Source organism: Cupressus sempervirens, chromosome 4, assembly GCF_028749045.1.
Source record: "Cupressus sempervirens isolate cs-2001-9-10 chromosome 4, ASM2874904v1, whole genome shotgun sequence".
NCBI classification, from domain to species: domain Eukaryota; kingdom Viridiplantae; phylum Streptophyta; class Pinopsida; order Cupressales; family Cupressaceae; genus Cupressus; species Cupressus sempervirens.
The window spans coordinates 174,112,230-174,127,830 of record NC_143121.1 but is presented as its reverse complement, the minus strand read 5'-3'; the positions used below and the strand labels follow the sequence as shown (position 1 = coordinate 174,127,830).

The 15,601-nt window shown below is 39.0% G+C and overlaps 2 protein-coding genes across 3 annotated transcripts in view; both read right to left on the bottom strand.

Annotated features, from left to right (window-relative positions):
* LOC149560537 (LisH/CRA/RING-U-box domains-containing protein) overlaps positions 1-15,601 on the bottom strand; it is a 189,724-nt gene that overhangs the window by 158,570 nt on the left and 15,553 nt on the right. The gene's annotated exons all lie outside the window — the stretch shown is intronic.
* LOC149560538 (uncharacterized) lies at positions 9,289-9,645 on the bottom strand. Its single transcript, XM_089827632.1, has one exon. The coding sequence runs from the start codon at positions 9,643-9,645 to the stop codon at positions 9,289-9,291; it is 357 nt and encodes a 118-aa protein (XP_089683758.1).

Sequence of the window (15,601 nt, the reverse complement as noted above, 5' to 3'; positions counted from 1 at the left end):
TTCTGGATAATGTTAAGGTGGATTTAAGCTTTGTTCAGTATATGGGCTAGTGAAGGTACATGGTAAAAGCAAGGTAGGATAAATGGTGAAGGGGTCCAAATAGGGATTTGAAGCATGCTATGAACAAGCTTACCTTATCAGCATTTGGCAGAAACAGAAAAACTACAGCCAGGGCATGGATACATTTCTTACACTAAAACCCATGACTGAGACTGAGGCAATCAAGTTAGCTACTGTGCACTTGGATGGGCCAGCTTATGATTGGTGGAATCATGGCCTTGTTACTCAAAAATATGGCATGATTAACTTGTATAAGGATTTTAGCAAAAAGATGATAACTAGATTTGATAGCAAGGACATAGTAGTTTACTTTAGAGAGTTAGCCCACCTTAAGAACAATGGTGCACTGGACACCTACATTGATGTGTTTCCATGGATATCTATTATGGTTCCCAACATGTTTGAAAATAGGAAAGTGATGTTGTCTGTATAGGGTTTGAGTGAGAGATTTAAAGGGTTTGTTACAGTGTTGAAACGTAATACTCTCCAAGATGCAATCAAGATGGCACTTGATTTAGATAGTTCATCATAAACAGTTCAGCCTCCAAAAAAGCCTTTTAAGGGGTCAAAGGCCAATCTGAAATCTTCAAATAAAAACAAGGCTGCTCCACCAAAGGCAGGTTTTGAGTTCAAGAGTGAGCTAAGAAGGATGAATGTGTACTTCACATGCAAACAGCCTTGGACACCAAATTACACATGCCATGGAAAGGATAAAATTCATTATATTGAGGTAGTTTCAAATGACAAAAATGAAGTCAACAAATATGATGACAGCAATGACGAAGGCAATATCGAGCAGCCCCTAGTGGAGAAGGTTTAGAGCCAATTTTCAGTATCAGCCTCCTACAATTTCTACTCTCTCAGGAGTACCTACAGAAAATTTTATCCATTTAAAGTAAGTAGTTAAAGGGCAGCAAACGATTTGGTAAGTGAACAAGGGGGCTTTGCATAATTTCATCAGTGCCAATATAGCAGCAAAATGGAATTCACAAGTGACTACAGTTCTACATTTTTATGTTAAATTTGTTGGTGAAGATTAACTTTATTATTCTAGGATGGTCTCTCAACTTGAGATTTGATTGGGCAGTTACACACAAACCGGAGATTTTTATGTGATTGAGTTAGGAGGGATGGATGTTATTTTGGGTCTTCAATGGCTCCAAACTCATGGTAGGTACACTATCGGTCATCGTCAGAAGCAGATTGAGTTTCTGGGAGATCAACAGATCATACTAGAGCTATGACTGATAGAGGTCCCAGGTTGTCTTGTGTCATCAGATGGAATCCATCTTGAGACATGATGACACAAAGTAGGCAGCACATTGCTTTATTTCCACTAAATCTGTTTCAGATTTAGGACAACATCATCACATTAACATCCAATCAGTGTTAGACAAGCACAAAGGAGTTTTTGGGTGTTATTCCCTTAGGCATACCTCTTGACTGTGGGTTTGAGCATATGATATATTTGAAAGAGGGTGCAAAGCCAATCATTACTACAGCTTATCAGCACCCTAGGCATTATAAGGAGGAGATTGAGAGGACTATTTGTGAGTTACTGTACATGGGGTACATCAGACCGATCTCGAGCCCACTTACTTCATTAGTAGTTCCAGTGAAAAAGAAGGATGGGACAATGGGACTTAACGAATGTATATCCATTATAGGGCACTAAATAAAAGGACTATCAAGAACAAGTATCCAAATCCCCGCATAGATGAACTGTTGCATGAGTTTGCAATGGGTTGTCTACTTTTCAAATATAACTCTCTATTTAGGAAACCACCAAATCTGGGTTCATAAGGAGGCCGTACATAAGACAATTTTCAAGTTCCCCTATCGACACTACATGTTATTGGTGACGCCTTTTGGATTCACCAACGCACCTACTACATTACAATCATGTATGAGACAAATATTTAATTAGCAATTGCATAAGTTTCTCCTGGTTTTCTTCGATGATATTCTAATTTTTAGCAGGACTTCAGAGGAGCACTTACAGCATCTAGATGAGGTCCTGAGTATCATGAAGCAACAATCATTGTTTGCTAAAGAATTCAAATGTGAATTTTGCTTGACAAAGATCATGTACCTTGGGCTTGTTACTAGAGCTACTAGGGTCAAGGGTCATCAAGAAAAGATACAAGTTATACTGAATTGGCTACTACCAAGGAATGTTTTGTATTTGAGAGTATTCCTTGGGTTGTGATCCTACTACTGGAGATTTCTCATAGGGTTTTCTCAACTTCCAGCACCACTTAATAATCTCATAAAAAAGGGTACTTTAAAATGGTCTGAGGATGAGGAGATGAAATTCAATAAGGTCAAGCAAGTGATGAGTTTGTACCCACTACTAGCATTGTCAAATTTCACTAGGCCGTTTGTTTTGGAATGTGTTGCCTCGAGTGATGGGATGGGAACAGTACATATGCAAGATAGGCATCCAAACACTTACGAAAGGAAGAAGTTGAAGGATTGTGAGAAGTTGTACTCCACTTAAGATAAAGACATGTTAGCTATCATGCACGCTCTAGCTAAATGCAGATAGTATTCAGTGGGTGGATGTTTTGTAGTAAGGACCGACCATAACAACTTATATTTCTTCTTGTCACATAAGGAACTAAATGAGAGGCAACAAAAGTGGATCAGCAAGGTTTAGGCCTATGACTTTGACATTGAATACGTCAAGTAGAAGAATAACCTAGTTGTTGATGCACTTTCCAGGACACCAGCTAGTGCTACTTGTTGTGGTATGTCAGAGGTTTCAGTTGATTAGAAATCTCAACTTTTAGATGAGTATTCCAAAAACAAGTTGGTATGTGAGATCATTTATGGACAAATTCAGAATGATAGAGATAGGGTTTTTAATGATGTCATCTATTACAAAAGCAATATTTTTGGTCCTAGAATCCAAACTTGCAGGTAGTACATGATAATTCGATAGCAAGGCACCCTAGGTACTTTAAGACTTACAGGTAGAGTAGGAGAGAGATTCCCTTAGAAGGGTCTCAAAGATGACATTCTTTATCAAGTTAGAGGATGTTTAAATTGTCAATAGAACAGATCAGGGCATGTATATCCAACTACTTTATTGTAGCCTTTAAAAATTCCTAAGCATAACTGGGAGGGTATATCAATAGACTTCATCACAAGCCTTCTGAAGATACAGGATAAGGACGACATATTTATAGTGGTGGACAGGTTGACAAAGTATGCTCATTTCTTTGCAATGGTCATTGATGGGACAACTTCGCAAATAGCAACATTGTTCTTCAAGGAGGTTTTTCAATTCCATGGCCTACCAAATACTATTGTCAGTGGCAAGGATAGCAAGTTTCTTATAGCATATTATGGCAAGGGTTATTTAGACTAGTTGGGACACATTTGACCCTTAGTACCAGTTACCATCGTCAAACTGATGGATAGACGAAGATAGTAAACACGTGCATGGAAGGGCATCTCCACAATTACGTTTTAAGGCAGCAGCAAGCTTGGGTTAAATGGTTATATTTGGGCAAGTATTGTTACAACTAGACCTATCATGTGTCTATCGACATGTCATCCTTCGGAGCATTATACAGACGCAATCCATTGTCCTCCATAGACCTTTTCCTTAGCCAACAGTACGACCTCCTTGGCAAAGGACTGGCTAAAGGAACAATAAGACATCCGCACAACTCTAAGAGAGAATATGCAACGAGCTCCAAACCAACAAAAGACTTATGCAAATCAGCACAAGACAAAAAGATCTTTTGAGATAGGAGACTTGGTGTTCCTACATTTTCATCCCTATTGGCAAAATTCATTGAAGAAGAGTAGTACAGAGAAGCTCAAGCCTAGGTTTTACAGGCCCTATAAAATGTTACGGAGGGTTGGTGAGGTTTCCTATGAGCTAGAGTTACCAAGTGACAAAAACGTTCATAATCTTTTTTACATTCCATGCCTTACGAATGCCCTTGGTCAGCATCTCATGAGTTCTCCCAGACTACCCCCACTGGAGGAAGGGCACTTAGAATTGGTTCTGACTAAAGTGATGGAAATGAGGGAAAGACAATTGAGGAACAGGTCTATCAAAGTGTATTTGGCGTGTCGGAAAGACCTGTCTATTGAGGATGCAATGGGAGAAAATGAGTGTATTCTGTTGCACCTAGCACTACAATTGCTTGATGGAAAGCAATCCAGGAAAGGGAGGATTGTCATGTCCCCAACCCAGTCTAATCAACGTTTCACCAACGCTAAGACTTACACATTCCAATAGGCTATAGTAATAACATAAGGATGTCGTAGTGGACCCAAAAATCAAATATTTGACCAATCTTTGATTAGTCTTCATTTTCCCAAACTTGGAACCGCACATGATTTGTTGAAGGTCATGCTCAATATTGGAACAGGTTAGACTTGTTGACATGGCCAATAAGAACCCATGTGGATGGCATGCTCAAAAGTAGCGACTATCCCTGCCAACTCGGTAGATTTTCCACAATGTTCCTTCCTATAGCCTCAAACATGCTCAAGAAAGTCAATAATGGCTCTGCAAGCTCTCATGAGGTTATTCTTTAAATTTGGTTTTGGGCACTGGAAAAACACGTGAAGCTAGAAGAAAAAACCAAAACATCATTTTGCTTACCAACTGAAAACTTGCAAAACATTTCTAAGGACGACTTCCTATGGAAATGTATGGTTGGACATAGCCCCAACCAACGTTCGAGTTTATTTGTTGAAAGTTATACTTCCACATTGAGTGAGGAGTTCACTACAGTTAGAGTCTAAAGGAAACCGTTTTCAATCACACAAATTTCTATATTGAAACGCAGTAAGCACCAAGCTCGCAATCATCATAGAATTTGTCCATGCATAATGATTCGAACAATGGTGGAGGTTGATTTGGAGTCACTCAACATGACATGTTCGAGGTGTTGGAACTACAAGGGGTTATTGATCACTAATCTTCAACATTAATTGTCATGCAAGTTCTACGAGCTGGAGGAACCCATAACTAATGAATACAGTGTGAAGAGGGATTGTTTAAAGGAGAGTGGTTGTTAAGAACTATCTTCTCCCAGGTGCTCTTTGTTTACCATACATGGTAAACAGATAGTTATTGCATTAAGAGACTAGAATATAAAACAGAACAAGATAGTATTTTATTCATATAAGCAGAGTATACAATCACGAGTACCATGATGATTCATAGTTCAATTCAAACGATGTACATATATCTCCTAAAGGGGTGGCTCAATCATCACACAATCTTTCGAACACTAACTAATCTTGTCGGTTGTGTTTAGACTTTGTCGACAACATCATCCCCCCCAAAAGAAAAGTTGTCTCTAGACAACAAAATAGAGACAACTAAACAACTAAGTACATCAAAACAAGACTAAGAAGAAGGGTGGATCCCTGGTGGAGCGGGTGTAGTATCCTTCATCTGTGTTCGTAACTTGTTCAACTATACCCGTAACTCATACACCTGTTGCATTCGGGTGTTCAAATCTGCCTTAGCTTGCTTCTGAATATCTAAGGCTCTCTTCATCATCTCAATTATGTTTCAGATTTCCACCTCTTTTGCATCTGACTCCGTCTATAGTCAACCGGTGGCTTGCTTCGCTTCCTCCATCTAAGATAAGGATGTGGCTTTCTCTAATTCCCTTTCCTATTTAACTACCTCCAGCTAGGCCATGAGTGTTACTCGCTCTAACTCCCAAGTTGACTGCTGCGTAGCCAAACTGGCTTCCACTACCACTAATCTAGTAGTTGTCTCCTCTTGAGCCCTCTTTGTTGCAATCTGATCTACCTAATTCCTTCGTAGAGCATAGTACGCATCTAAATACACCTATACCATCTCCCATGTCAGGTTCTCAACTCGGCTCTCTACTACCAACTTGTTAGCAATTCGCTCATGCCTCATCTCCAGAGTCTCCGTGTTCAGCCACCCTCGTGCCTCAAAGCATACTGAAAAGGCAATTGGGAAACCAACTCGCATGAAAGATAGAACTTGCTCCAACTCCGACACCACTGTCTCCAATGCGCATTCTGTACCATGTCAACCAAATATGCCTCTACATCCTCCCCCATGGCAGTCAAGGGGCTTGATGATGTGGGTTTGTGGCCATTGCTATCTCCACTGCCTCTAACATCCTCTCGGCCTCGCTGTCTAGCAAAGGTCAAGGTGGTAGCTCAACTGCACCAATTGGATGACTCTCCTCCTGTGGAGCTATAAGATCCATCTCCTGAGATACTTCTCTCATAGGTGAGAGAATACTAGATGCTAAAGCTACTAGTCTGATGCTAAACCTCAGATTTAGAGACGCGCTCAAATCCTGCTCACTCAAGTCTAGCACTGCACTCACCCTACTAGTACCCTCACTCGTAGCTAATAACGCAATATCTATAGTGACTACAACATCTGAACCAACTACCTCCTATCGAACTTGAGGTGCCCTCAAACTCTTAGGAACCTCCTGCGCTGGTATCTCCATCACCTTGTCCTACAAGGCTATAGGTGGTGATGGGTGAGACTGGTGGTGACAAGTGAGACTCTGTCTGTACTGTAGCCATGGCCTCCATAATGGTTAGGATCCCTGTGGGTACTGACTGAGCTGCTACTGTAATACGGGTCATCACTATGGGCTATCTCAACTGTCCAAAACCCGGAATGTGTGTACCTACAGGGGCCAAATGAGGAGTTGTTGAAAGTGTAGGCCATGGAAATAACAATAGTGGCGCGGTAATGACTTCAACCTCTTTGTCATCATCCATATCCTCTTCCTCTTTGTCCATCTTGCTAGTGTCATTAGATGATGTCTCCTACCGACCACTATTTGTATTCCCATGCTTTGAACCTAGGTCCAACTCTTGTCTATGTCACTTCTACCCGACCAAGGCCTTCTACCTGCCTAGTGTGTCTAAATGTCTCCACTGCATGATGGAGGGCTCATCTAGCGTGAGTGGGTCAGGCTTGACGTCCAGCCTGTCTAGGGGAATCATTTGTGTTGTTGCATCAAGGAAAAATTAAATAGCATAATGGGGCATGTAGAATGTCCTATGTTGCAGTGTCATGAACTACATGCATTCCACAAGTAATGGGGCCCAATCATACACCTTCCTGTTCATGATCCCATCCATCATAGCTACCTACAAGAAGGAGATATCAGACGCACGGATCGATCTTGTGAGCCTACTCTTAACCAAGTCCATGAGGCAACGCCATTGTCCTTCCTGGATATTAGACATTTTTAGTTCGTTGCCTTTAGATGTGCCCATCAATGCTTCTTTTTCTAGCTAAATAGTTCACCACACACAAGCTCTATTAAGCACGCTTTTGGCTCTCGACTCAGTTTCTTCGGTTTGTTATCAATTTTCTTGCCTCCTTGCACATGCTCAGGTATGTCAAATACACTAGTGAAGTCTAGTGCCCTAAAGGAGATGACCAAGTCTTGCCCTAGGTAGGAAAATGAGCTTGTTCTGGGGAACCAATCACAAGTGTCTACCATCGTGCACAAAAAGCCCTAATAATCCTAAATGCAAAAAACTAGCATTCGGATTGCCCACTCTACCAATGCCTTTTTGATGCCATTCTTCATCGGATGGTCCTCGAGAGTATCCTGCAACCATTTCCTACACTCGACTCCATTCAGGCCTTCAAAAGGAATGTTTTGTGGTGTGAGTTGCACTGGTGCAGGCTGTTTGCGCTTCTTTTTGCTCATGCTTGTGCATCCTACGATGCAGATGCCTGAAAATAATGTCTTCACATTTCGCTTCATCCTCTTACTGGTAGCTAAGTCTTCTTCCATTTTTTCCTTCCAAGCTCTCTTCCCGAATGACTCCACAACTGTCTTCTCTGTCTTTTTGTGTGCAAGAAACAGTTAGGTTTTTGCTACAACTTCAAAATAGCACCACACAACTCTTCCGTACAACTTATTGGAAAGCTTTGCTGCCATCTATACAACATTCATACAGCTCCTAAGAGCTAACCCCACTACGTTTTTTTCACTACTGTATGGTGCCTACTAGTCCTCCAAGTCTACATCTTCTCCCTCCAATGCTCTTGTACAACTACGGCTAGGCGTGTTCCTACTGTATCTAGCTATATGGTGTTTTGGTGCCTGTCCATGGGAAGCAAGTGAATTTTCTAATGGCGACTATTGTCTATGTTGTTTCAATCACTGGTAAATAGTGTTTAAAAACACTTCCTTCAACCCTTTCACCTGATAGTTGGGTAGCTCCTCAACTTCCAAAGCCTCTTTCAAAGCAACCACTTATAATTTAACATGCTTGGACGTACACTGCTTGCTTTTTAGTGTTCGTACGGTATTCATGTCCTTGCCCATGTAGAATCACTCCATCATGTTCAGTCCATTTCCGTACGATGGGTTTGCAAACTCATGATGACCATTTAGCAAGAATCTATACTTCTCTGGTTGTACGGTATGTCTTGGCAATCCATACGGTGTGCTTTGTCAATATTGCTAATTATCCATCGGTGTTTATTACCTGTTGTACGGTGTTTATTGTCTCTCATTGGGTGTGGCTTGATAGTTCGTACGGTAATTCTCAACTTGTGGTCGTATGCTACTTCTCTATGGTTGTACAATGCCTCTTTGTGGCTGTGTAGTACTATTTAGAATTGCTTGTAGTGGTTGTGCAGTTCTTTTGAATTATGAGGAAACATACTCCAACCACCTCCTACAAACAAGGTATTCATTGCATCAATAGCTAAGCTTTTAATCAAATCTCCTTATTCTATCATTCTTATGTTACATCATGGTATCGAATATGATATTTTTACCCATATTTTCTCATCAAATTTGTTGGTTGTGTATTCTCAAGTTGGAAGGAACCGTTTGATCGATAAAACCAGCAATTATATTGAGCAACTCCACCAACAAATTGGGGAGCCCAAACAAAAGAAAGAGCGGTTATTAGCCAAGCAATTAGACAACCTTGAAATTATTTCACCTTCCACAGATGTTTTTAAATTTCCCATCTAGCCTCCTCATTCCTTACAATTGTATGATGTCTTCTTCCCCATCCACCTTCGCCTTCCGATCATACGGTCATACATTGTCCTATATTTCGTCTACTTTTGGAAGACCGTACGGTATCTCTTTTGTATGTATTTTATCCCCTTATTCATTTTCATTATTACTATTTATTTATTTATCTATTATTATTATTTTCTCATTTGCTATTATTATTAAATATTTATATTCCATCTGAATCATTTGTCTAGGTCTCCTTATTTCCCTGGGCTTCATTCCTCTCATGGTAGATTTTTAACTTCAAACGATTTACTAGGTCAGTCACTTCCTTTCTGTCCAACCTCCATAGCTTGATTGCTCTGTTATCACCAACTTCGCAAATCTTGTATGGTCCAACCCACTTTACTTTGAATTTGTCAGGTTTGTTCTCATTTTGCTTGCTATATTTCAATACTAATTGGCCTGGTTGGAATTTGTTTAGCTTCAAGTGCTTGTCACGCCAAACCTTGCGCCTACGTTGTGAAAACTCAGTAGCCCATTGTGCTTGTAGTCTCTGTTCATCAAGCTTATTCAAGTTACATAACCTCTCTCTAAGATTCTCCATGTCTCCCAACCTTTTTTCAATGGCTGTTATTAAGCTCAGTACCATGAACTTTGTTGGTACTACGGTGTCCTAACCATACATTAGCTGAAATGGAGTGTGTCCAGTAGTGACTTTGTAGGAAGTACGTTAAGCCCATAACATTGATGGCAACTTCTCTTCCCAATCTTTAACTTCAATACCACACGATTTACAGATCACTAAAGCCAAATTTTAATTTAACAAAGGTCCCTCTACTCCTTTAGGTTGTAGTATTCCAAAGGGAGCATAGATAGGTAAAAAAGTAAGTTATTATTTTCTCAAAAGCTTCGGTTGTAAATCTTTTGCACATATAGGTTCTATAAGAGGACCAAGCTAGAATCTAAATTAAAGAAATGGATATGGCATTGATGAATTTGGATATAGACTTTGGGATTTTGAAAATCATAAAATTGCAAGAAGCAAGGATGTCATATTCAATGAGAAAGTAATGTACAAAGATCAGTTGCAACGGCATAAGAAGAAAGAAAATGATTATGCCATTGGATAATACTCCAAAACATGATGTCCTAGTGATCGCTCATGCTACACAACAACAGAAACAACAAATACCATGAACTCCAATAAATGTTAGATAGTCAACAAGGCTAAGTAGACTTGAAAGATTCTCTCCCTCTTTGTACTTTATTTTATCAATGGATGTTGGTAAACCAATAGGATACGATGAAGCTGTGCAAGTGGATACGAAATTCAATGGGAGTCTACAATGATAGAGGAAATGGACTCCTTGCTGAAAAATCAGACTTGGGCATTATGTAAGTTAGTTGCAGGTAAAAGAGATTTAAAAAATAAATGGGTTTATAGGCTAAAAGAGGAGGATGAAGGTAAGAAAAAATATTTAAAACTTGATAAGTTTACATTGATTTTCATGAGACATTTTCTCCTGTTGTTAAATGACTTCTATTCGAATTGTTTTAAGTATTGTGGCTACTAAATATTTGCATCAAGAACAACTTGATGTTGAAATAGTTTTTCTTCATGGTGATTCGGATGAGGAAATCTATATGAAATAGCCACAGGGACTTGAGGTCAAAGGTAAGGAATATTAAGTGTGTAGATTGAAGAAAAGTTTATATAGCTTGAAGCAAGCACCTCGACAACAGTATTTTAAATTTGATCGTTTTATGACTAAACATGGAGACAATCAGTGCCATTCAGAACATTGTATTTATTTCAAGAATTTGGATAATGATAGTTACATTATTTTATAATTAATATATTGATGATATGTTTGTCATGGTATCTAACATGGTTCACATTAAGGGGATGAAACAACAATTGGCAAAATCTTTTGAGATGAAGGATTTGGGGGTAGCAAAACAAATCCTTGGTATGAAAATTTGCAGAGATAGAAAGAATAGACGAGTGAATCCATCTCAAGCCAATTATGTTGAAAAGTGTTGCAGAGATTTTATATGGTGAATGCAAAAGCTCTCAGCTCACATTGGCCTCATCATTTGAAATTGACTAAGGAGATGTGTCCAAAGATACAAGAAGAGGAGGATAAAATGTCCAAGGTACATTATGCTTCAATAGTAACTAATTTAATGTAAGTCATGATATATGCTAGACTAGATATTCCACATGTTGTGGGAGTTGTCAGTAGGTATATGAGTCATCCTAGAATCGAACAATGGAATGCAGTCAAATAGATTCTCAGATACTTGAGAGGTACATCTAGCAACTGTTTACATTTTGGGGGCTTGTTAGTGAATAGATTATCCTCAAAAGAAAAATATACAAATTAAACCCAAAGCCAAGATAGGAAGACGAAATATGCACTTACAGTTGGGTCACTTCACTATTGAAAGAGTGTAAGCGCCCTCTGAATTTATCCGAGTACAACTCCCCGTGTATGATTTACAATAACTTCGCAAAGATACAGATACAAATGTTTTTAACCAGAAAGCACAAAAGGTTTACAAACATCTATCCGTAAACACAAAATAGATACGGAAAAACTAAGTAACCGAAAGGAAATGAACAGCAAATGACACAAAGTTCATTTGCCCAAATGTTGCATTACAAAGAGAATGAAAACAAGAAATAAATCCTCCATCCACCTGAGAAAGTGAAGAATCAAAGCTTCAAAGATATCTTCATATCAAAACGTATTTAGGAAACAGCAACACTAAATGCATTTAGAGAAAACTAAAAGTTACACAAAAATAACAATCAGTGGAAAGAAAACTACCCAAACTCGAAGTTTTTGTGTGCAATTATCTCCCAAATCTCCCTTCTCTAAAATGTAAAAGACTATACATATCTTATTACACACTGCATCAGAATTACCATCTAGCAAAAAATAGAATTTCCCTCCCTTACATTACATTTCAAAATCAAAAATTCCCCTTTTAACTAATACAAAGTCCAAAAAAATAAAGCTCTGCTCTTCTAGGACCCCACAGTCTGCTCTCTCTCTCTTTTGGAAGGACTGGAATAAATCTGAAAAAGAAAAACTGGAACCCTTGCTTTGTCTTTCACTGGCCTATTTAACAGCTAGTCACTCCCGTAACCGTTTAGTTGTACAATTGATTCTTGGCTATGTGTACCTTACCATCTTCTTTATATCTTTATCCCCTGACAATATAATGTTCATCTTCTTTGTGGTAATCAAACATTACAACTTATAACTTTATTAAAATTTCCAGTTGATCATCGGATTATGATGGATTTTATGAAATTCATTTTAATTCCATAGTGGACTTAGCATTTAGTGTATCTGTGCTAAACTACTAACTGTCGACCATATTTTGGGCAAGTATTCTTTGATTCTTTCACAGTAAAAGTCTTCATTATCAGTGGGAATATATCTTCACCATGTGTAACATTCAGCAACATCAAGCTCTGACACACCTGTGCCTTCTACTAAGAAAACCTAAGCTCATACTTTTTATTTTGGAGCACTATGCTTGGCATCTTCTAGCTATGGGATAGATGTATCTTAATTGCACTTGGGAAGAAGCCTTGGGATATCGCCGCTATCTCTATCCAATTCGAGTACCCCGCACATGGCCATTGGCATCTAATGTTCACGATCCTCTATAATAGAGGTGTTCAAGCCTATGCCTTGAGCATTATCAATATAATACAGCAGTCTCAACTACTATTTTGGTCCTTGGGGTGTATGATGTCATGAGCTCCATGTGTCCATAGGCAAAATGTTGAAAACTATGCACATGATGGTGCCTTTCCATGTCGCCTCTTCCCATTTGCACTTTGACTCAACACTTTGATTGTTTTTATTGATGCTCGGGTGATGAATCACAATTGTGTGAGTTTTACCATGTCAACCCGTGTCTCCTCTCAAGAAAACCCGAGCTTGTATACCAGTTTTGTTTTGTTCTTTCATCATGGCAACGGTTGGTGCAAAATCGCAGATGAACATAGAAGCATGAAGACTTCGGTTGTATAAGAATTGGAGGCCCACGGTCTTTTCCACATCACTTGTCTCAACCCATGGCTGTGTTGACTCTCTCTACCCTCTTTTCTAAAGCCAATGGAGCTTGTGAACATTCTATAGTGCTCGAGCATTTTGTTAAACACTTTATGTGTATCCCTTGCCTGCGGGTTCATGTCTTTCGGCATTTTGTTAAATAACTCATAGACCTATGTGGTTGGTTGGATGCTCATGTCTTTATTGTCAAGAACCTGAGTTCATACACACACACACACACACACCCTTTATGTTTAACACTATCACACAAGACCTCGCAATGTCGTTAACATTCTTGATCTTTAGATGAATGATGGGTCATATTGGTGTCAATGAATTTCGAATTTTGAATTTGGCCTTTTAGATCCGAATCCAACCATTATGTTTGCACAAATCCCACTGCCCACAGCTCACATATATTTCAAGAGCTTAAACCAATGGATTCCTTATATTTACAAAAGCTTTTCAAATTCATTGAGGATTTTTTATTTTGATACACTTGGCTTGCTTTGAATTTTCACATAATGCATTAAGAACTTTTGCACTGGTTAATCACGAAACAAATGGGATCTTGGAAGCGTGAAGACTTATAACTTAAATCATCAATTTGAAACTATGTCTTGCAACTAATTCCATCGGACCAGATCTCCACAATCTTGATCTGCACTTCTGCACTTTCTGAAAAATGTTGAACTAACTGAATTTGAACCTGAATTATGACCCGAGATTGAATTTGGGTATTAAATTGAACATGGATTATGAACTTTTCTGAATTGACAAACCTGCATTTTGAACCACTTCGAACTGCTTTGAATTTTGGTTCAAAGAGGTTCAAGACCTTGTACTGAGAATTTTTCAAATATCGGGTCTAAATTGGGTACCAATAGGGGCTCTAATTGTGGGACTATTTTTTACTCAAAAATAGAGAACTCCAGCAATCTCTGGCAAAAGACAAGTGCCTTATCCATTGGGCAATAGAGTTAGCAAGAAGAGAAAACCGGGAGTTGCTTGCAGAGAAAGCAAAGGGGAGCAGGGCAAAGCAAACCAGAAAAACACCTAAACTACCAGCAAGCACAAAGCTTGCACATTATTCAAACTAACACTACACACACTAAAAACATATTTACAAAAATATATACATAGGTAGGAAGCAAAACCTACCACAAAACCAGTAGAAGAAAAGAATCACATGAATCCATTTACCGGCTGGGAGAAGTAGGAGCCTTTCCACATCAGCAAAACATGCCTCAATAGAGCAGCTCCAAACCAGTGCCTTCTGGTGATCTCTTCAATGCTGAAACTCAAGCTCATAGTATGCAAAATTTTGGCAACCCAACATTCTGTACCGAACATCCAAAGCTCATCGTAACATTCTTCATCTTCAGGTGGGCTTTCTACATCATTTTTCAAATCAAGAAAGGTTTCAAATAGGGAAGAACAATATTCAGGAAATTCTTCATCAGCCTACCAAATATTGCTTACAACAACCCGCTTACTATAATCATGAGAATCATGTTTCACATTGTCAAACATAGAGAATTCATATAACATGGGATCAAAGTTATCAAAACAAACTTCTCCAACTCTATCAAGAATCGAGGCATCATCAAATATGTAAACATTTGATCTTTTTTTTCTCCCAATGCATCTTCAGATTTCACAATATTATCCTGAATACAATCACACCCCAAAGAATGAAATGAATCACCAAACAAACTCTCATAGCCTATTTGTTTTGTATTCATACCTTAACTATCTAAAGAGAAATCTTCTTGCCCAAGAGATGATAGAAAGCTGCATATGACGTTTTCTTCTTCCTCCTCGTATATGAGAGTATCACCCGATGTTTCAATGGAGTTGCCAACCAGCTGCGAACCAACTCCAACCTTTCCTCTTTCCATCAACATTTCAGCATTCTCTGAGGACAGATTTTCATCATTTAATGGTGAATCTTGAGGCTGAAATAGAGGATTTTCTCTAATAGCAGCATTCTCACAAAACCCCATTGGCAAGAAAAGTGGATTGAGTTCACTCCAGGTGACTTTATCTTCCAGATTTTCAGACTTCTTTCCACTCTTTTTTGCTGCTGCTGAATTTGGTTGAAGCCGGATTGCCTCCACTTGAAGTGCAACATAATCATCTTCTTGAAAACTGCCCAACTCAGAGGTGTGCAGATCTATCTTTGTTTCAGCATTCTTATCATTTTGAATGAAGTTCTCATGCTGAAACTTATCATCTTCATATTCAGCCGCTGATTCTTTCTTCTCAAAAACAGTGGGAGAATCATCTCTTTTCTCATCTTCTATGAATGATGAAAAAGATTTCACTTCTTTACTTTCAGCCAAGTATGGACCCACAACTGAATCATGTGTAGAAGGATTCTCTTTATGACGGCACCTTTCCTCTTCTTTTCTATCACTGCTGCTAGGATTCTCACTCTCAACCCGAGCGTTCTTGTTCTCCCATGTCTGGTTTTCTTGTCGG